General features: G+C 49.3%; 8 protein-coding genes across 8 annotated transcripts; 1 reads left to right on the top strand and 7 right to left on the bottom strand.

Moving 5' to 3' along the window:
• Positions 1–141: 141 nt before the first annotated feature.
• Positions 142–1,726, bottom strand: BDV37DRAFT_256004 (PP1-complex regulatory subunit GLC8). Its single transcript, XM_032082789.1, has 2 exons — positions 334–1,726; positions 142–278 (listed from the first exon to the last, which is right to left on the bottom strand). The coding sequence occupies exons 1-2, from the start codon at positions 1,089–1,091 to the stop codon at positions 155–157; spliced, it is 882 nt and encodes a 293-aa protein (XP_031938478.1). The 5' UTR covers positions 1,092–1,726; the 3' UTR covers positions 142–154.
• Positions 1,727–2,365: 639 nt separating this feature from the next.
• Positions 2,366–7,118, bottom strand: BDV37DRAFT_273922 (uncharacterized protein; the record flags this gene model as incomplete). Its single annotated transcript, XM_032085137.1, has 3 exons — positions 2,366–5,519; positions 5,590–5,699; positions 5,766–7,118. The coding sequence occupies 3 exons, from the start codon at positions 7,116–7,118 to the stop codon at positions 2,366–2,368; spliced, it is 4,617 nt and encodes a 1,538-aa protein (XP_031938477.1).
• A 1,888-nt stretch (positions 7,119–9,006) lies between these two features.
• On the bottom strand, positions 9,007–9,821 carry BDV37DRAFT_256000 (uncharacterized protein). Its single transcript, XM_032082788.1, has one exon. It carries the CDS (start codon positions 9,515–9,517, stop codon positions 9,296–9,298), a length of 222 nt encoding a protein of 73 aa, XP_031938476.1. The 5' UTR covers positions 9,518–9,821; the 3' UTR covers positions 9,007–9,295.
• Positions 9,822–9,981: 160 nt separating this feature from the next.
• BDV37DRAFT_255998 (putative chromatin assembly factor 1 subunit A) lies at positions 9,982–12,782 on the bottom strand. The gene is made up of 3 exons (XM_032082786.1): positions 11,640–12,782; positions 10,459–11,576; positions 9,982–10,406 (listed from the first exon to the last, which is right to left on the bottom strand). Exons 1-3 carry the CDS (start codon positions 12,432–12,434, stop codon positions 10,307–10,309), a joined length of 2,013 nt encoding a protein of 670 aa, XP_031938475.1. The 5' UTR covers positions 12,435–12,782; the 3' UTR covers positions 9,982–10,306.
• Positions 12,783–12,801: 19 nt separating this feature from the next.
• BDV37DRAFT_187997 (uncharacterized protein) lies at positions 12,802–14,907 on the bottom strand. Its single transcript, XM_032079607.1, has one exon. The coding sequence runs from the start codon at positions 14,606–14,608 to the stop codon at positions 13,520–13,522; it is 1,089 nt and encodes a 362-aa protein (XP_031938474.1). The 5' UTR covers positions 14,609–14,907; the 3' UTR covers positions 12,802–13,519.
• A 1,514-nt stretch (positions 14,908–16,421) lies between these two features.
• On the top strand, positions 16,422–16,836 carry BDV37DRAFT_187856 (uncharacterized protein). The gene has a single exon (XM_032079604.1). It carries the CDS (start codon positions 16,536–16,538, stop codon positions 16,749–16,751), a length of 216 nt encoding a protein of 71 aa, XP_031938473.1. The 5' UTR covers positions 16,422–16,535; the 3' UTR covers positions 16,752–16,836.
• BDV37DRAFT_187889 (CaiB/BaiF CoA transferase family protein) lies at positions 16,837–18,394 on the bottom strand. Its single transcript, XM_032079606.1, has 2 exons — positions 18,096–18,394; positions 16,837–18,010 (listed from the first exon to the last, which is right to left on the bottom strand). The coding sequence occupies exons 1-2, from the start codon at positions 18,154–18,156 to the stop codon at positions 16,923–16,925; spliced, it is 1,149 nt and encodes a 382-aa protein (XP_031938472.1). The 5' UTR covers positions 18,157–18,394; the 3' UTR covers positions 16,837–16,922.
• BDV37DRAFT_187888 (WW domain-containing protein) lies at positions 18,395–19,832 on the bottom strand. Its single transcript, XM_032079605.1, has 3 exons — positions 19,131–19,832; positions 18,948–19,033; positions 18,395–18,840 (listed from the first exon to the last, which is right to left on the bottom strand). Exons 1-3 carry the CDS (start codon positions 19,636–19,638, stop codon positions 18,634–18,636), a joined length of 801 nt encoding a protein of 266 aa, XP_031938471.1. The 5' UTR covers positions 19,639–19,832; the 3' UTR covers positions 18,395–18,633.
• Positions 19,833–20,055: the final 223 nt, after the last annotated feature.

Genomic DNA, 20,055 nt, shown 5'->3' with positions numbered 1-20,055 from the left:
AAAAAAAAAAAAAAAAAAAAAAAAAAAAAAAAAAAAAAAAAAAAAAAAAAAAAAAAAAAAAAAAAAAAAAAAAAAAGAAGAAGAGATGAGAAGAGAAGAGAACAGGCACAACTTGGCAGCGATCAAATATAATGCCAATAGAAAAAGGCAGCCTCTACTTTCCTCCCCTCAAGAACTCTCGGGGAATCTGTGGCATCGGCGGCGGAACAGCTGGAGCAGAGTTCTTGCTCGCACCTTCGTCTTCATCCTCGTCCATTTCCTCTAGATCTACGGAATGGCTAAGACGGAATGTTAGCACACTTACGGGAAAGTCCCGTATGAAGGGTCACATACGCAAGAAGTTCTTTGATATTCCGCATCTCGTAATGCCTCTTCCTTTGCTGTTCAAATTGGCGATGCTTCTCCTGGGCCTCTTCGGGACTCAACAAGTGGTCTGCATCTGCGCCAGCCCCGCCGTTGGGCTCGTTGGCCCCCATCACCACATGCTTGTCGCTCCGGTGCGACTCATTGCTTAGACTCCGCGCGCGTACGATGCGATCGCTGTCCTGGATTCCAGCACCATCAGGGATCGACCCCTCCGGCTCTCCTAGCTCGAGATCGGGAATCTCATCCTCAGCGACTGTTTTCCGAGCATTTTTGGTCGTCTGATCAAGTTCGTCCACGACCACCCCTTGTGCATCGATCAAGCTGTCTTCAGCTTCTGCAAGCTGCATTTCTTCTTCGTCCTGGCTTGGATCATAGTGTGGCGCATACGGTGTTTTGGGTTCGTCGATCTTCATCTTTGCGGTTTTCTCCTGTTCGGTCAGGTAAAGATTTGCCTCGTCCCATTTCAACCGTGGCGAATTCTCGTCATGTTGGACACTAGCCACCGATTGGCGTCGAGACGCGGTCCCAGGGTGTGCGGTGGACGAGGAGTGGCGGCGCCCAGCGTTCTGTAGGGTATTTTGCAGGGTGAGCTCCTTGGTATCCATGGGCTCTGTAGATGGAGCGCGCGGGGCCAACGATTCATGTGTTGTTTGAATGTTCTGAGAGCTAGGGTTCTTCAGGATACCCTTGGGTCTTTTGTGTGTTTCGTCCATGTTGTGCACCATCGTAGAATAGCCGTTGGACAAGATCGGACGAAAAGAGAAGGACAATACAAAGGAAACAAAAATGTGACCGCGGAGGAATAGGCGCAATAAAAGAGAAGAAGCGAGAGTCAAGGAAAACCTAGTCAGCTGAGATCGCAAAGATCATGAAAGTGAGGCTGAGTGGTCGTCAGAATGATGCGGGATTGGAGGGGTTCTTAAACCTCCTAAGGCTGACCGAAGTTTGCTGCGGAGGGGTTGTTCCTTTTCAGCTGAAGAATAATCCAGACCCTCGGACACGTAAAAAGAAGGCACAGGGTGATTAATTGCAGGTTGTTAGAAGTAGTCCTGCTCACCACGTCTAGAAATGGAAGGATGGTGAAAATGCGAGCGACAAAGCGGAAACAACAGTTTCATGAACTGGCACGTGGGGCCCTGCTACCGATGACGTCGAAGGACCTACTAAAACAAACAGTAAATTTCAACACCAGCTCGGCGGTACCCGTAGTATTCGTGCCATATCGATAAAGATTTACACTTAGAGAAGAGCAAAATAAAAGGCGCAATGAACAGTGGCCATTGTGGTCAAAGAATTCCATCACGGATTACTTTTGGCTCGACTACTTGCTCATATCAACTGCCAGGGTATGACTGCTCCGAAACCTCAATTTTATAGACCTTTATAACGACATACTTTAGCCCTATAAAAAGCAAGGAGAGGGCAATAGAAATTGTATCTGATGAGCAGACGGCCACCACTCCTATAATCTCTACAGTCCAGTCCAAGGTATAGAACTCCAAAGATTCTGAACCCAAAATTCGAGGGAAGCGAAGAGAAAGCAGAGTGCCACCCTGTTTAAAATGGAAGATAAAGATAAAAAGAATCAATCAATAACATGTATAGGGGAATCTTATAAGATAAGACTAAGAAAAGAAGACTGCAGATAATAAGAGGAGGAAGGAATCCAAATGCTCCGTTCCTGCTCTCATGCAAGATATAAGAGACGCTGATGTAACAGAGTACAACTACAAGACAGGAAAGTCTCCATGTTAGCAAGATACTGTAAATAAATGCAAAGGGATTAGCCAGGTGTAGAGGCTCAAAGAGGGCTGAGTAAAAAAAAAAAAAAAAAAAAAAAAAAAAAAAAAAAAAAAAAAAAAAAAAAAAAAAAAAAAAAAAAAAAAAAAAAAAACCAGGTGAGAGTAGGTCATGAATGGTATCGTGTCATAACAAAAAAAAAGAAGAATTCGAAAAGTGTAAGCTATTTGAAAAGTCACATGCATAGTTGTAATGAATATTATGCGATAGAATCAAATTCTTCAAGTTCGCGAAGTCTGTTCCGCGCAAGCTCGTCTCCTCCGTTGGCCGACAGCTGCATCCAGTGCAGTGCCAGACACATGCTCTGCGGATCAGACTTGGGGTCCTTATCCCTCCGGAGTAATGTCTCCTCCTTAAAGGTATCCCGCAGAAAAGTGAGAGGCAGGGTAACACGGGGGAGGAGCTCCGGGTGAGTGAGATAGAGAATGGCCAATTCCCGCTGAGCAACTGGGTTTCCCTCCTTCGCAGTAATGATCCACATCCCGGCAGCATCCTCAATGGCATTACCGGGTCGTGCATGCATGTCATGCCCATGAGGAGGGTGGCGCCGGCTGAGCTCTTGGGAGACAATGTTGTCGGCGATTTCAACCATGCTGTTGCAGATCTCGTCCTTCAAACTTAGGGCAGCCAAGCCAAACTGTAGGAATGCGGTTCCACTATCGGTCTTGTTTAATGTCTCACCGGGGACAAATGATGAAATGAATTGCAAATCACGGAAAAGAGTCTTTGGTTTCACTTCGAGAATTATATCACGCAGGGCTTCCACGATTTGGCTTTCCGTCGGGGCTGAATAGTCAGAGGGGCGGGAGTCAAAGATGACTGACTCGTCGGTAGACGACATTGGAGTATGGGTAAATCTGGCCGAAACCCGATTTGTCTGGGTTTCCACAAAGCTGTGGCGAGCTGCTCTCCTCCCTTGAACACCATTGCGTCTGTGGCAAGACGGTTCATCGACGAGGGGGGAATGAATTTTGTCGTCATTAACTGAATGTAGGGAGGCGATGACCAAGGCGCGCAGGTCACGTAACGCTTTCAGCTTGGCAAATGGGCTTCCATGGCGTGAGAAGACCTCGATCAAACGACGAAATACGGCCTTGTATGAGAATGGGGATTGGTCGTCAAGTCTCACATTGGCATCGCTCGGGGATGAAGACAATGACTCCATGATATGGGGTTCATCTCCCTCTAAAGGTCCAAGTGATCTGCTTCTTCGAGAGCTTGGCGATGTGCGATGGATAGCCTGGCGGATCAGCCGCTCGTCGTACTCTGCATAGAACCGCTGTATCCGGGACCGTTTCTTCAATTGTGCTTGGATTCTCTTCTGGTCTAGAGCATTACCAAACCAGGCATCGGTCTCGCTACCACAGCTCCACACTGGGGAGCCTAAATCACTTAGTAAGAGGCTTGTAAGCGTTTGTCGTAGTCCGTCCAGAAATGCTGCCTTTCCGAGAATTTTACGATCGTTGCGTCGAGGCTGTTGGCTTGCAGTCTCACTCAGGAGTGATGGGGGTCGAGAGTAGAGGCTGGATACGCTGGGGGCATATTGTGTGGCCTGATGTGGTGCTGACCAAAACGTGCTGTAAGAATCTCCGGTGCAGGTCGATGGGGTCCTTCCTGGGGAGCCCACGACAGAAGAAGTATCGGCGATAGATGGCTCTCGAGGAGCCCTCCACTTGTCAGAGATTAAACTTTGGAAGGATGTTTTCGTATTCAACGGAGGAAGTTCATGTGAGAACCTTGACTGGGAGTCGGATGGGCGAACATTATTGGAATACGCATGTAGTGGATTGCTAGGCTCATCACTGGCGATGCTGAAGGGCCGTAGACTAGAAGAAAGACCAAGGAAGCTTCGGTTGCTGGAGCCTTCGTACTTGGCTCGTTCTCGATGGTATAGCTCACTAGCCCACAACACAGGGGTCTCCGACATAGTCTCTCCGACTAGTCGACTGACACTTGATTTGACTTCGTAACAAAATCGGTGGATGCGTTCCTCGCCTTTACAGAAATTCTCGATATTGTTGTGGCTCAGCCATTTTCGAAGTAAATCCACCTGTTCGTCCGAGAGTTTATTTGGACTACCATAGCTCCTCGGTGCCTTCATAAGATCCATGACCTGCAGCTCTGGCTTTTGAAGTAAAGCCCCCCCGAATGATCTTCCAGTGGCGCGGGATCGACCCTCATTAGGCGTCTGTTTGTAGAGACGCGCGGAGTATATCATCGTCTTCAGAGCCAACGCAACGTGTTTAGCTTCCTCATACCTCTTTGAGTTCTTTACATCGGTCATGTACCACATCTTGTCTCGCAGCTTTGCTACCGTGGCCATCATGTCCTTTACTGTTCGCTGCAGTCGCTGCATATGGCGGTCGAGGGCGACAAAGTCACCTTCGCAGCGTTCGATAACGGAGCGTGAGGTTTGAAGGGAGCGGACACTTGAGGTATGCATTGGCTGAAGAATCCACGCGTCATCTGCAAGCCGAGTGGGAGACTTGGCGGCACTCCGGACAAGCTGTCGGCCAGCGTTCCACCAATAATGGGCACCAATGAAATCAGAGGTGTGGTGACAAGATGCCATAGCCCGATCAAACCTTTGCTTGAGGGATAGGCTGCCTGTTTGCAAAGCATCGTGAGCTTGAAAGTCAAATTCAACATGGTCATCGGCCGGATTGTCTTGGATCAGTTTTACGATAGCTGTTTGAAGAGCTTCGAAGTTGTCTTCCAGACCTAAGGTGGTGGACTGCACATCATCGTCTGATGCATTTTTCGGATAAGTGGATTGGCTGTCAGAGAAAAGGCTCCAGAGCAGGCGCCTTCCGTTCTGGGCAATTGAAAATATGGTCCATTCTTCGGCGGATGGGGGCTCTAAGTTGGAACGACCGTAAGGTTCACCCATATCGGACAGTTCAAAGCGAATCCGATCGGCATTGCGAGCTAAGGAATTCTCAGGGAGGGACAAGAAATCCATGTCAGTTGAGAAGAGTCCTCTGATGGAAGGCCGCCTGGAGTGATTATTGACAATAGGTTTGAAAAAGCCCGGCTCGGCTACCGAAGTTCCCTGCCTTTCCGATAGGGATTGCAGAGACCTGAGTGACCTGAAAGAACCAGAAATTCCCGAAGATGGGGTTGGAGAGTTGCACACCGGAGAGCATGTCCTAGGGAAAAGGGCATTCAGTAGACTGAGAACGTCAGTGGCCGAAAGCATCAAAAAGATAGCTGGTGACTCGCGTCCACCTGCAGAGCTAATGTACGACGAGCGTGGGATATGGGCTTGTCTTTCAGAGACTGAGTTTTGGAATCGTGAAAGCATGTTCTCAACATGCTGCCTGACCGTGGGACGCGCCATAGAGAAGTGAGTCCTATGAGGGGTAGATTTCGTCAGCTTAGTTCATTATCTGCAGCAATTAGATAACAACGAGCGCAGCATACATTGAGCGTAGGATAGCATAGACCTGGTAATAAGCTTGGAGCCCAACCTGCCCTAGGAGTTTCTCTCGCGCATCTTTTTTGATATGGAAGTCAAGCAACAGTCCGTGCGTCTAAAAACAAGGTCAGACCATCAAAAAAAAAGGAGGGAAAGGTAGACCAAGTGAGTAAAATCATACCTCAGGGAAGGTTAGTGCACCATAGAGGAATTTGGAGAAATACCACTTGGTAAACAGGAACTCCAGGAAACGATCACGACAGTCCTGGCGATCCAGCTTTTGCAATATGGCGCTGCTCAGCTCCATCACCCCAACGGGAAGTCCTCCGTCTGGGTCATCCAAAAGTCGGAACAAGTCATCTACCGCAGAGGCAAAGAATTCCTCGGCTACATCCGTTTTCAAAGGGTCTGGAAGCTCGGCGTCAAAGTTCAGACCAGGTGGGGTATCTACATGTTCCAAGAGGAATGCACCAGTTTGCAGAATATCCATGAGGTAGAGTTCAAATTTGGGCTTAGCTTTCCAATCACTGCCTATGGACCAGGCGGCCAATATGTGGCTAAGGAGAGGATGGAATCTACTGCTGCCATCCGCAATGAGCTTTGCGCAAACAGAAGACCACACATCCAGGCGCAGTTTGGCCTCAGGGGCGTCCGAGTTCAGCGGGGCCGCAAAGGCATTAAACAACATAGTGGATATAGCGTCTGCTCTCTCAAAGGCAAGCACATGGTCCTTAACAGGGATGGAGGTGGAAATATTGCGCTTGGAGAAAGAAGAATAATTCCGGGACCGGGGAGTTGAAGGGGAGGTGAGATCGCCAGCGTCCCACGAAGGAGTTGAAGATGATACCAAAGTGCCTAGCTGGGCCGGAGTCAAGCTGCACAATCGTTCGAACAAAAACTGAGGGTCTGTGCGGACCAATTGCAGAATTTCAATCAGGTCAGTCCGGGATTGGGGACTCAACTGAACGAAAAAATCCGGGGTACGATCCACTGTGGACTCGGGAGATGATGGCCATTCTTCCAACGGGTCCTGCCGGTGAAAGTGGCGCCGAAAGGCAGAATCACAGGATTCCTGGAGATCAATCAGGGTCTGGTAGAGTGAAATGAAATTGGCCTTGTCATCATGTCTCAATCGGTCAACCAAGCCGCGCTGAACGGCGGCGCCCACGCGGACCAGGCGTGCAGAGATGCCCATCGACACTTTGGTGGCATGGAGACGGTGTTCCAAAATTTTCCGACGGGTTTGTTTCTGCTGATTTTGGCGATAACATTTGGCCAAACTCTCAAAAGAAACCTTAGGGCCATCCTCCATAGGCACGGATGAGACGGTGCGGGGCGGCATTTCCGAGGGACATCCACTGTCGGAATAGACGGGTGTTGCGATGAATCGCGAACTTGCGAGGTCCGAGTCTCCAGACTCACCTATAATCCGACCCGTAAACTCGGGGGAGAACCGGATTGGGGACATGCTGGCAGTCGCAGCAGGTGACTGAGATGTACTATCACATGTTGAAACAGGCCGAATGGATGGCATTAGATCTGGCGTTGAAAAAGCGGGTGAGAACGTTAGCGAAGCAAGCGGTATAGTTCTCATCCAAAGGCGAGAGAATTGAGTGTGTTGCGATGGTAGGAAGTGGTAATTATATGCGCAAGACAAAATGCAGGGGGGAAAAAAAAGGGGGGGGCTGACGATCATGCAAACAGGCCCCAACATAAATAAGTAAATTAATTAATCATTTAGAACGTACTGGTCACATAAGCTAAGGTCGACGAGAGACCATCAGATTGGGCATCGAACATGATGTTGCCATTGGCAGTTTCCCGGCCAGATAGCCAAGAGGATGTTTGAGGTCGCAAGTTGCCCCTAGCTTTAGGAACCGCCTCTCTATCGCATTGTTTAGCCCTTAAAGGGTGAGAAGAGAAAGGATGACGGTCCTCATGGGGAACAGTATCCTGTTGAGGGCAATGCGACACAATCGACAGCTCCAGGGTTGATAGATGGACGATAAGGACGGGTGGAAGGCGGGGTAGAAGAGGAGGCAGACAAAGGTAAAGGAGGCAAGGAAAATAGACAGTGGGATGTTATGAAGAGGTCGTGGATGAGGGATTGTGGGAGAGGGAGAGGGAGAGAGAGGAGGGGGGGGGAAAGAGAAGAGACACAAGTATAGAAGAATCAAGGAAGAAAATCAATCAATCAAATAAAGAAACGATCGTAGAATAGAAAAAGTAAAAAAAAAATAAAAAATAAAAATATATAGAAAGACAGAAATATGAATAATAGATCAAATAATATGGGGAGCCTATTAGCAGGAAGAGAAACTCCGATCTGACGGTCTCGTCCAGACGATAAGAGACAACTGGCTGAATTGGCGGAGGGATGGATGACATGCAGAGAGCAGAAGAGGGAGAGGGAAGAATGTGTGAAAGAAAGGCCGACGTAAGTGAGAGAGAAGGACTACCTTAGTGGGCGATTGCTTGCCAGCAAATCGAAAGAATCCGGGAATTCTGTATGGTTTAGTGAGGATGTACGTTGGAGTCACTCGGCCTGTAATGGTTGGACGAACGCGGAGGGGAGGGGGGGAAATGGGCGACGAAAGGAGACTTTCTTTGGTTCAGGTTGGATGATGTCTGTTGGCAATATGTATGTATGAGTATGCCACTAAAGTAGGGGCAATAACAATAGAGTCAAGTTGGGACGGAGAATAAGCAAGCGAACAAGCACGACGCTTTCCTATTTGTTCGCCGGGAGCCAAGTGCCAGGCTGGCGGTGACTCGAATCGGACGGATGCAGTGGAGGGACAACTGCAGGCGTACACTGGGTTTAAGTGAGGCAATGTTGGTGTGACTCTCGAGAGACTGGAACTATGGAAAATACTTTATTTAGGGTCCATAGTTTTCCATTTCCTCTGTGTGTGGATGTGGATGTGGAGTATGTACATACTCCGTACATATGTGTGTACTATATGGTTCCCTTTTCTTCAATAACCTCTCCTTATAAAACCAACGAGAATATTAAACATTCGCAAATTACTAGGAAATATCATTTTCGGTATGATCTAGTTCAACACGAAGATCAAACCCCAAATAAAAAAAAAAGTTATTGCTGAAATCCCACCATTTTTCTCCTGTTCTGCTGCAAAATCATCAATACCTATACTAAGAACAGCGCCCCCCACTTCCTCCGTCCCGCGTAGGGGATTTCTACTCAATTATTTCGAGGTACTAAGAATGGCAGATGGCGGGAGAGCAACAGAAGACAAGGAAGAAGAAATCAAAAAAAAAAAAAAGGGAAAAAAAAAAGGTAGAATTTGTTTATTTTTTCTTTTTTCTTTTTCTTTTTTACAAAAGGCCGAGGACGATCGCAACACAATTAATGCGAGTCGAATGATACATAGACAGACGACTTGTATGTACCACCACTTGGAACTAGTCGGGGACGAGTACAAACTAAGTACCTAAGGAGGAAGAGTTTAGTAAACCGTCAGTGATGCGTTGGCACTGCATACATGCATGATGGCTCCGGTTGGCTCCCTCCGTGCCCCATGATTCGTTGCCCAACCACCCCTTACTGCTGGCCTTGAGGTTTAGGAGGGGATTTCTGGTCCATTTCCTGTTTCTGGGGGTTGGGATGCATGAAACTGCATCTTACTTTCTCTTCCCCCCCTCTTCCCTCAGTCATCTAAGAGAGGTGAGATACATACTAGTGGTCCACTAGTAACGGTGCCAGGTTCCTAGAAGGATCATTAGATAGTATGAATAGTGGGAATTCCTCCGAATGTTTGCAACTAGGAAGATATCCATCTTAGTACTGCCGAAACTACTCCGCAGTGACAGCAAAGCAAAGACCGAACCCAAAAGTAAAAGAAAAAGAAAACTAAAGGAATCAACAGCAATCAATGCCCCAGCAACAACAAATAAACTAGTCCCAAACATCGCTGCTTCGTATTAATCATTCCTCCTAATGACTCCAGAACCCCACTGGCACGTGTTCAACCGCCACTGATCAACTTGCCCCGACTAGCCCTAAAGCAGTCTAGTCCAGATGATATCCTCAGCTGAATCACTTGAACCCAGTCATGTTTGCATGCCAATCGCCATACCTTCAATAACAACTCATACTTGCTCACGCATGCTTCTGTCTAGAACTGCATGATCACCTACCGTGTCATCAACACACTGCAGCTATGGTTGAGAAAAATGAACTATTCGATGTGATCCAATTTTAGCACCTTCTATTATATTTCATTTCTTCTGATTGCTTTTTTTTTTTATTTTTATTATTATTTATTTTTTACCCGTTTCCCCGGCTTTCCTCTCAAACGTCGGACTGAGTTAGGGTTTGTCCCTTGTAGATGTGCAGGAGGTATCATTGATAAAAAAAAAAAAAAAAAAAAAATAGCGGCCCATGTAGTTAATAACCCGGCTCCGTGTAATATCTCCATATACAATATCAACGTCCAGCTCCCATTGCACTGGCCCTCTAAAGCAATCGCCGTCATTACACATCAATCGCAAACAAACCAGTGGCTGCGAATTATCATGCAATTCCACTGGTACTTGAGGATCTGAAGCACCCGCAACCAATAAATTTCCCTCAAGGGTAGTCTATTCCCAGCACAACCCAAGGTGAACCTGACGCCAGAACTCCAGCCATCCGTGGCATGCGTTGTCTTTCTTCGGAACATCGAAACGCTTGCTGTCATGTCTCCTCCAATACCATCACTATTTGCAAACCCATTTCTTCTCAGCCTCTTTCTGTCCAACCCGAGTAGCCACGCTGTTCAACGTGTCTTTCAAGGCATCTTTAGAAACCTTCGGAAACCTAGGGTTATCATTAGCGACAGATGAAACTGAAGGGACCCTGCGTTACCGACCTTTTCTTCAGAATTTCGATCAACCCTAACTTCGACAGATCGCTTCCGTCCACAACTTGCTTGAACTCCGCCAGCAATTCCGATGGAAAGGGTCGCTTGGATTTCCCGGACCCCAACAGTGGCAGTGCGCTGCCGTCCTGCGTCGACGCACTCGGGTTACCCAAGAAAGAGTGAAGCGATGACCGTCCCGCACCACTGGTCTGAGCTGGCTCCGATGTCTTGGGTTTTTGCCAGTACACTGTTGAGAATGGGTCAATAGGTAACGACACTGCATCTGATATGGTCTCGACCCTGTATGCTTTCAACTCCGGTTTCACACCCTGATCGTGCCATTGAATGCCGGTGCAGACGGGCTCTAGATCGCCAACGATAAGACGTCTCTTCCCATCAACCACTTGGTCTTCCTCATCGTCCAAGAAGCCATCCATGTCATCCTCGCCGTCTTCGCTCATTTCTTCCTCCTCCTCCGAGTCGAGTTCCTCGCCTTCTTCCGGCTCCTCCCATTCAGCCTCGGAGTCATAGTCGTAATTCGTCTCAGGTAAGCCGCGGTAGAAGGGGTTCCGCATCATCTTATAGGCCGACGATTCGGACAGGGGCTTAGAGTACGTTCCTTGATAGGGGGGTCGGACATCTTCACCAAACCTCAGAGATTTCATTCGGACCTCCTTTAGAAGACCCCGTTGTCGCTGTACAGCCTCCGACGTCCCTGCTTGATCGTTCAGGCTTTGAATCTGTTGGAGGATTTCCCTGACAGAGGCAGGCAGTCTTCCTCGCCGTCGCTTGTATGGCATCATGTTGAAAATTTCTGAAGGCCGAAATACAAGAGCTTCTTCTGAGTTATTAGACGACTTCATGGACGCATCAAGCTTCTCTCTCATTAGTCGAAGGGCCTCTGGATCACGTTGAAACACATGCGGTGGGGCGACTTTCGTGTGAGACTGTAAGAAGAATTCAGGAAATGCTCGTTGATAATCTGACACAGTGCCAGCTTCGTGAGAGGGTTCATTTGTGCTGCCATCACCCCCAGACGACTTCTTGGGCGACGCACTAAGCGCTGAGCTTGAGGGCTGCACAGGAGGCTTTGGTTTCGCGAAGAAGGCATTCAGCTTGGGTTGAGCCTACGAATGAACTGTTAGACGAGCCATACATGAGGGCCTGAGTTGTCGGTGTAGGAAGCTTACTCTCTCCTTCTTCAATTTCTCTTCCTCCTTTTTCCGCTTCTCCTCCTCTTTGGCTGCTTCTTTCTTCTTTTTTTCTTCTTCTTTCGCGCGCTTCTCCTCCTCTTTGGCTGCCTCCTTTTTCTTTCTTTCTTCTTCTTTCGCAGCCTTCTCCTCTTCCTTCGCCTTCTTTTTCTCTTCCTTCCGTTTACGTTCTTCCTCTCGCTCTGCGTCCCGTTTTTTCTTCTCCTCTTCCTTCACTCTCTTCTCCTCTTCTTTCTTTGCCTTTTCTTCTAATCGTTGACGTTCCTTGGTCTCCTTTTCCAGCTGCTTAGCTTCTTTCTCCTGTTGTTTAGCCTCCTTACTCGCAGGAGAGAGCTTCCTCTTCTTAGCGGCAGGGGTATCCGCGCCCGCATCCGTAGACAAATGGGTTGATCCGGGACTAGGAACCGATTTCCCCAGCGTAGCCTCCTTTGTATTCCGTGCCGGGACCTCATCATTGGGCTTCGCGCCCCCACCTACAATCAATACGTGGCTCATCTCCAAGACAGGGGACACACGTGTAGAACTTTGTAACGAGGGATCGGCATTCTCCTGGTTTTCTTTATCGGTATATGTTGGGGATTTTGTTTTGTCGGAGGGGTCAACAGTGGCGTGTGCGTCGATTTCTTGGACGGAACGTTTCCTGGAGGTCGTCGGAGATGCAGAATAGGATGCTGTAGATGTCGCCGTTGATGATGGTTGCTGCGATTGTGATTGTGACTGGGGGAGGGGAGAGAGCGCGGCGGCTGGACTTGTTGTGTCCATCGAGACCTCCATTTTCAGTCGTTGGCTTTTTCCTTCTTTCCTTCCTTCCCTCCTTTTTTCTTGTTGGGGGATTGGACCCGGGTAATGATTACTCAAGACAGGTTTAAAGATGAGGTTGAAGTAAACCGTAGGCTGGAGTCAAGGGTAGAAGGTCGGTACTCTCACACACATCGAACAAATCGGGTTGGGTTGGGTCGGGTCGGTTCACCAGGAACAAGGAAAATGACAAGAACTCCCTCAATGACTCAAACAACGTACAGTCTCGCCTCGTAGAATACTAATAATAATAATAATAATAATAATATGTCAATAGAGATAGTCTAATGGAAAAGCAATTCCGCGACAGCATATAGGATCCTCGGTCTGGCATGTCATCGGAGGGATTGGTTGTTGAGTCGGAAACGCGTTAATTGGATTGTCGGGCGCGACTGCTTCGCGTCAGGGGCACGTGTGGGGGATTATGTAAGTTGGGGGAATGATAGTATTCTAACCAACCAAGCAACCAACTTAGTAGTTTCTATGGCTTAGACTTGCTCATTGCTTCAACGCTCGCATTAGGGTACTAGATTGTAGTCTGTTTAATGTAGCTCAACTTAATTTGTTAAGGGTATAATAAATCTTGCAACCCTACACGCAAATTGAATCGATATACACCACTAATAGCACAGGTTGCAAAGTATGTACAGACGATATTATTATTACTAGCTGCTCGTAAATCCATAAAAGACGCCCAAGGTGCCACTGATACAAGATCAGTAGCACGCAACCCAATGCTTTAGGAGCACAGGCGCCAAAACATGCAGTGAGGGGAATAAAACAGAACAAGAAGCGCAATGCATCAGGCTGCCTGCACGCAGCACAAAAACCGAGGTACGGGGCCCCGGGATCCAGGCCGGGCTCGAGCACTACTCGCCGAGAGTAATCCTGGAGAGAAGAAACATAGAAGGGTAAGGTAGAAGCAGAGAAAAGAAAGAAAATAAAAAAGGTTGGCATAAACTGCATGAGGTCGGACTGTTTGCCAAACTTCAGCCGAGCTGGGTATTTTCGTGAGTATAGATCCGAAAGATAAATGCGATATATGACGATACAAAGTGCCACTAATCACTGAGGTCTGGATTTGCAACAAAAAGTCGGACATTGGTCATCGTGCTCGTGCGATCGTCCACACTACCCCGCCGTCTTAGTTCGTCCGCCCTCCTCGCCTTTTCGGCCGCCGTGGTAACTGCACTGGGGGCAGCCATCTCCCCTACGCTCCCGAAATTGTCCTCATCTGCGGCCTCGAAGCTGTAGGTGGTAGCGGCGTCATCTTTGACTTTCTTTTCCTCGGTGCTTTCCGCCGGCGGATGCTCCGTGACATTGGGCAAATCCGTTTTCTCGCTCGGAGGAGTGCTGTTACTGCCCACGGTGCCCTGGGGCGTCCGCTGATAGCCACTGGGATAACGGTGGTTGCTTCCCAAAGAGCTGCGACCGCTGCCGGTGCGACGATGAGGAAATCCATAATCGCTGTGTGCATCCTCATCTGCATCCCCCACTTCATTAGCACTGAGTCGTACGGGAACAGTCGCCGACACGAGGTTTGAGGGTGAGAAATCAGTGCCTCCCTTGGAGTGTTTAATTTTACCGCTTCCAAGGGTACCCGCCCGTCCACCGGCGCCTGCGCCATGGACTTCGAGGTACGCTCTCTTCTTGTCGGCAAGCTTTTGGGCTCGGAGTCGGGGATCCTCCGGCTGTGATCGATCACACCATACCGTGGCCTTCTGCCTCCGCATCAGAGCTACATAACCCAGCTGAGAGTTGGCGGAACGCGACGACGTGCTTCTGCGGATATCGGAAACGGCGGAGTGACCCGCGGCATTGCCAGTCGAGCTCGTGGAGGTCGTCGCGCTGGACATTCTTCTCGAAGGAGGGTAACTAGGAGTAGAAGTCATGGTATGATGTGGCGAAGGGGTATTGGAGTACGGTTGCTGCTGAGCCAGATAGGGCGACGACGCACTGGCCGAAGGCATCCGGCCCCGATTGTGAGTGAGGGAAGGGTGAGGAGATAGCTGTTGCTTATGAGGTCCATCATAGGACTGGAATGGATAACCAGCATGCATCCCAGGAACCGGTTTCCGAGCAGGTGGTGGCTGATGGAGCGGCAATCGGTAGTCGGTCATGGTGGGTTGTTGCAGTTGCACGCCTGCCATGTATCTTTAAAAGAGACAGAGGAGTCTCGGAAGAAAGGGAGAGGCTATTTACGCCGTCCAAAAAAATGGCGGCAGAGACCGGACAACACTACCCAAGGGGGGTAATACTCTGAAGGGGATATAGAAAGCGTCGTACTCGCCGTGTAGTGTGAATTGAGGGGATAAGTAAGGCAAGCCGAGCCGCCCTGGAGGTAACGGATCAATGAACGGCCAGCGCTTCCGTTGTTGTACGGTACTGGCAGCAGGGACCGGTGCAGGAGGAAGCCGTGCAAGCGAGTGATGCCAGTAATTGGGAAGAAGGATGAAGAAGAAGAGCTTGTTGGCAAGGCCAGGAAGGGCTGTCAGATCTACTTTTCCGTAGCAACAGTGATGCTGTGAGAAACGATTTGCCTGGCACTTGGCGGGTACCCAATTTTACCAGGTCACACTTGCAGGGGACATTGATTCAATGTATGGCGGAGGGGTCAATTTCGAGACAAAGCTGACGACAGCGATTGTACACAAAGGAGCACCGATCCCACGTTGCCCGCTGGGGAGGAGGTCTGTTTATCAAGGTCGGAGAAAGAGGAGAAAGACAGGAAATAAATTACAGCGCATTCAGAACTTGGAAGAGCGATCGGTCGCTTCGGCTCTTTGCGACGGGGAGGAAGAAAAAGAAGAGGAGAGAACTTTAAGGCGCAAAAACCAAGTGTGACGGGCCCCAGTGGCCAGCGGTACCGAATACGAAAGTGTGCAATACGGAGGTAAATTACGGACAATGAATAGTGAGATGGGGTCAAACCTTCTCGCACAGCCACGACTCATCCACACCTTGGTAACAACTCGGTGATCACCAAAGGGAAGCTGAGACATCGGACCAGTCAGAACTTCCAAGTGGCTCAGAACCGACCTTGGCCTTCAAAGCTCCATGGCAATGACCGTATCGCGGATCCGAAAGAGATCATCAGGAGATAGGGCCGGACTGCGCCACACCTACCCGCACGTGGTGGCACAGTGCTGGTATTGGGCTATACCAGGCAATATTACAGAGTCCACTAGGTACCGCGCCCGTACATAGTACTCCCACGCAGGAATAAAGGGGAACAATAGTACAGGTACACAGTACCGACTAGTACCTTTAGTCACCCGGTAGGAACAGTCGAAAAATTTCCCCCCAGAACCACAGCACAACCCAGATGAATGACGTAGAATACTCCACATATGAAACATCCGGAAGGCTCGGGAAATGAAGCAGCCGAAATTGTAGTTAGATGTCCGAGCTTCGAACTGACGAGTGGGTAACAAGGCAGGAATGCTTCATAAAATGGAAGGGGGGAGAGGGGACTCAGAATGATCCAGGTACCGGTAGTACTCTATACTGTACAGGGTTTGTAAGTAACATCGTACCTGTCAGCTGGGGCCACCGTTTTAGTTTTGCAAAGTTACTTTTCATTTTTTTTTCAGTTTTATTGACTTAACTATTTTCCTACCCCTCAGAGCTTCCAAGTTTCCAAGTCTGGTTGTTATCTTGGGACAAGCCCGAGATACGGTAGTACTACTCCGTACCAGTAGTACGACTCCATAGCATGATTGTGACCTTGATTCCAGTGGTAACCTATCGCGTCTGATCTCTCAGGACGGATGCACGATTCCGGACGGAAATAACCAATAATGACGTGACCATGACACGGGTATCGAATCAACCCCCGCGAAGTTAACATGTGTTGTTACATACATTGGCACGGTAACATGTTCCTCCAACCAGCGGCTGACTGGGATGGGTCTTTCAGCTCGCCATGAATCGGACTGTCTCACCCTGTACTTTTTTTTCTCAATAACTTTATTTCTTGGCTTTAATCACGCACAGGAGATTGGACGTAGATACGGAATAGATCAGTTGGACCGATTTTATACGGGATGAAAGTGTCGGTGCATAAAGTTGTCCCAGATGACAAACGTTTTTTTTTCTCTTTTCTTTTCTTTTCTTTTCTTTTCTTTTCTTTTCTTTTTTTTTGTGCTGCTTGCCTTTTCTTCTTTTTTGGCCTTTTTACCCTTTTCTCGTTCTCTGGTTTTAGACATCAAACTAGTAATAGGTACAAACGTTAATGCACTGCCCTTCCGATTGAATTCAAAAGTCAATGACAGCACCACTGATCAAAAGTAGTAATTTCGAGTCGGACCATCAGATGAGGGGGTTGATTACCAAATCGAGTGCACGGGACCTCAGCCCTACGGCCGCGAGAGTTCATCCGAACCGCGGACACAATCAAGTTGATCAACCCATACAACCGTATTATCTGGTTCGCCTTGTATTACTAGTATCATCATCTCATCCTCACAGCTTCGCCTTCCCCTCCTCTCCAGTCTTCATCAAGGCCCCATCGGATCTGACATCATATTCGCGACCCTCTTTCCATCCTAACCAGGCCTCCAACGTCTCCTGTCCACCTTCCCCGGGGGTCAGGCCACCCCCCGTCCAGCCCCCATCGTCGGCCGCAATGGGCAGTGCTGGCGTATCAACGAGATGAACGGCAGGCCGTTGTTCAAAGCCCCCCTGCTCGAGCTCATCCTGCTCCAAGACTGGTGTCGCGCAAGCATCAGTGCCGTCAAAAATAGATTCCCACTCCGCTCGCGTCTTCTCTTTGAATCGCTTCGCAAACGCCGCTCGGAGCGCCGGCCAATTCTCTCTATTGTCGCGTGAGGGAAGTTCCTCCAAACAGAACCCGAGCCCCTTGAGTAGCGCAGCATAAAATTGGGGCTCCAACGCTCCAACAGCGAAATACTTGCCCTTGTCTTTGGTCTCATACGTGTCATAAAACGGACTGCCGCCGTCTAGGGTGTTCTGTCCGCGAGGCTCGCTCCACAGCGGTGTTTGTCGGTTCAGTCGCGGCATCGCCGCTAGGTACGCGGAACCATCGACCATGTTGGCCTCTACGACTTGGCCACGCCCTGTACGTGTGCGCGACATCAGAGCCAGCAATATCCCCATGAAACACATGGCACCTCCGCCCGCGAAGTCGCCAATGATATTACCCGGGGCATAAGGAGGTTCACCTGCTCGCCCCAGCATGGAGAGGACACCCGACACCGCGATGTAGTTGATATCGTGACCCGCCATGTCCTTGTATTTACCGTCTCGTCGGAATCCCGTCATGCGCGCCACAATCAAGCGAGGGTTAAGCTTCAGGAGGACCTCCGATGGGGAAAGACCCAGGCGTTCTAAGACGCCGGGGCGGTAAGGGTCGATGAGGACATCGGCATTGGCCAACACCGAAAGGAGGACGCTGTGTGATGCTGCGTTTCGTAGGTCCAGGGTGATAGAGGTTTTCCGACGCGTTAACTGATCGCTGCTCACGGCATTTGGCCGATCGATGCGCAGCACGGTCGCCCCGTAATCTGCAAGCAATAGTCCAGCAAATGGACCTGTAAGTCCCAGTCAGTAAAACACGTAATCACATTAGGTATACCGGTATACTACCGGCAGATTTAAATTGCGGTCAAGACCAACCGGGAGCTAGGCCTGCAAGCTCGACCACGCGAATTCCTGCGAGGGGTAGTGTGGTGGACATTCTGTATGAATTGATCAGACAGTTACGCGGTCAACTCTTGGGTCTGAAGTTAACAAGCGGTACCCCTTCCAACTAGAAAAGGAAAAACAGAAGATTTGACCGCGATGTGACGAGTATCACATACTTGAATTATAAAGATGCTGAGGCACACTCCGCAACCGAGGTCCGGGGGACACGTGCGGGGAAGCGTATGGTCAAGAGGAAGTTCCTCTTCGGCTTCCCTTCTCTTGATCCTGCGGTGTATAGCCAGATGCTACTACTTATTACCTAGGTATGAGTGCTTGAGCGTAATGTTTGCATAAATAGTGACATAACAGGGGGGTGTCCCCTGAATGTTCCCGAAAGGGAATAGTCCCCATGAATTTCAATAGAACCAACTTCGAGTGGTAGTAATATCAATCCAATTCGACATTAAAAGTTCTCTTCTAAACCAAACCCTGCAGTATCCGACCGAGGAATACTTGGGAATTCCCAGAACTACCAATCGTCGTCACGGCGGCCCTCATCCTCTCCCCGCTCGTATGCATCGTGCATATCATCACCGAACCGTTCCACGGCTCCGACCTTTTCGCCAGTCCACTCTGCAGCATTTTCGGGGAAGTCCTCAACCGCATTGACGGTGTGATCCCAGCCTTCTTCGACTCGATCTTCGGCGCGATCCCAGCCTGCTTCGACCTCACCGACCTGATGCATATATTAGTAACCCGAACATGCCCGATTGAACATGAATCCAATGCATAAAAAAAAAAAAAAAAAAACAGACATAAGAGAAGAAAGAGGCAAAGACATACCTTTTCGCCGGTCCATTCCGCCGCATTTTCAGGGAAATCCTCAACATTTTGTTTCACCTCTTCCTTATTCCCTTCCCAGCTCTCATCTACTAGGCGTCAGTCCCGTTGCAAAGCAAACAAACATGGGGATACCCGGGCTGGAGAAACAAGAAATGGCGGTAAAGGGAGATAAAAAAGACTTACGCGCTTCATGGATACCATACGCTGCCAACGCTCCACCAGCCACACCCAAAGCCGCAGCACCCGCAATTTTCGCCGTAGAGTGATCCTTCTTAGGCTCCTGCTGCTGATAGTAATCTCCCTGGCGCGAATCACCATATCCTCCATACGAGGGCTGTTGGCCATACGACTGCTCTCCACCGTAAGGCGCACCGCCACCGTAGGAAGGCTGCGGCTGTCCGTAGCCACCGCCCTGGCCTGGGTGGTTCCAGGTCCTCTCGCCGGTCTGCTCGTTCACGTAGAACCAGCGCTGTGACTGCTCATCCCACCGGGCGACCCAAGGGGGAGACACTTGAGGGCCTGAATGTTGTTGCGGTTGAGGGTAGCCGCCGCCATAGCCTCCGGACTGCTGTCCACCGTATCCTCCCTGGTCACCTCCACCGTATCCGCCCTGGTTGCCGTAGCCTTCTTGGCTGCTGCTGGACTTGTCCTTGTCGAGGAACTTTTCGGCGAGTTTGCTGACGAAATCCATTGTGGTTCTGGTAGGAGCAAGATCTGATCGTAGAATGGAAGAGAAGAGGAAGAGTGGAGTATTGTAAAGAAAGGGGAAGGAAAGGAGGTTTTAGATATATGCTCTAGAAATAGCTGAAACATAGGAGGGGTAATTAAGGGCAAAAGGGGATTAAGCACTGCTATTGGAGCGTAGGCTTTAGATTGGGGCTTTAGCCTGGCCCCAGATCCATCCTCAACCTGGACCCTGACAATTCAGCATTGTATGGATGGATAATACGGGTGTACGGTAGCGATAGCTGAAGCGAAGCGAAGCTAGGTAGACCCATAGTTCCCATGATGGTATGATTCATTAGCGTTGGTACCTGGATACATGAACACCTCCGTACTTTGTATAACAGTAGACTATAATAGTCAGCTTGTATAGCACGGAATTGGG

The sequence above is a fragment of the Aspergillus pseudonomiae genome (assembly GCF_009193645.1).
Source record: "Aspergillus pseudonomiae strain CBS 119388 unplaced genomic scaffold BDV37scaffold_68, whole genome shotgun sequence".
NCBI classification, from domain to species: domain Eukaryota; kingdom Fungi; phylum Ascomycota; class Eurotiomycetes; order Eurotiales; family Aspergillaceae; genus Aspergillus; species Aspergillus pseudonomiae.
The sequence above is the reverse complement of the archived record's forward strand: the minus strand, read 5'-3'. Positions and strand labels throughout refer to the sequence as shown.

Excerpts from the sequence above, each read along its gene's own strand:
- BDV37DRAFT_187888 (XM_032079605.1), bottom strand. The coding sequence starts at position 19,638 with ATGGATTTCGTCAGCAAACTCGCCGAAAAGTTCCTCGACAAGGACAAG. Across the intron at positions 19,034-19,130 it reads GTATGGTATCCATGAAGCGC|ATGAGAGCTGGGAAGGGAAT; the intron begins GTAAGTCTTTTT and ends GACGCCTAGTAG. Across the intron at positions 18,841-18,947 it reads CGGAATGGACCGGCGAAAAG|GTCGGTGAGGTCGAAGCAGG; the intron begins GTATGTCTTTGC and ends TATATGCATCAG.
- BDV37DRAFT_187997 (XM_032079607.1), bottom strand. The coding sequence starts at position 14,608 with ATGGCAGGCGTGCAACTGCAACAACCCACCATGACCGACTACCGATTG.
- BDV37DRAFT_255998 (XM_032082786.1), bottom strand. The coding sequence starts at position 12,434 with ATGGAGGTCTCGATGGACACAACAAGTCCAGCCGCCGCGCTCTCTCCC. Across the intron at positions 11,577-11,639 it reads AGAAATTGAAGAAGGAGAGA|GCTCAACCCAAGCTGAATGC; the intron begins GTAAGCTTCCTA and ends GTTCATTCGTAG. Across the intron at positions 10,407-10,458 it reads ATCGAAATTCTGAAGAAAAG|GTTTCCGAAGGTTTCTAAAG; the intron begins GTCGGTAACGCA and ends TGATAACCCTAG.
- BDV37DRAFT_256000 (XM_032082788.1), bottom strand. The coding sequence starts at position 9,517 with ATGTTTGGGACTAGTTTATTTGTTGTTGCTGGGGCATTGATTGCTGTT.
- BDV37DRAFT_256004 (XM_032082789.1), bottom strand. The coding sequence starts at position 1,091 with ATGGTGCACAACATGGACGAAACACACAAAAGACCCAAGGGTATCCTG. Across the intron at positions 279-333 it reads AATATCAAAGAACTTCTTGC|CCATTCCGTAGATCTAGAGG; the intron begins GTATGTGACCCT and ends ATTCCGTCTTAG.
- BDV37DRAFT_187889 (XM_032079606.1), bottom strand. The coding sequence starts at position 18,156 with ATGTCCACCACACTACCCCTCGCAGGAATTCGCGTGGTCGAGCTTGCA. Across the intron at positions 18,011-18,095 it reads GCTTGCAGGCCTAGCTCCCG|GTCCATTTGCTGGACTATTG; the intron begins GTTGGTCTTGAC and ends TGGGACTTACAG.
- BDV37DRAFT_187856 (XM_032079604.1), top strand. The coding sequence starts at position 16,536 with ATGACAAACGTTTTTTTTTCTCTTTTCTTTTCTTTTCTTTTCTTTTCT.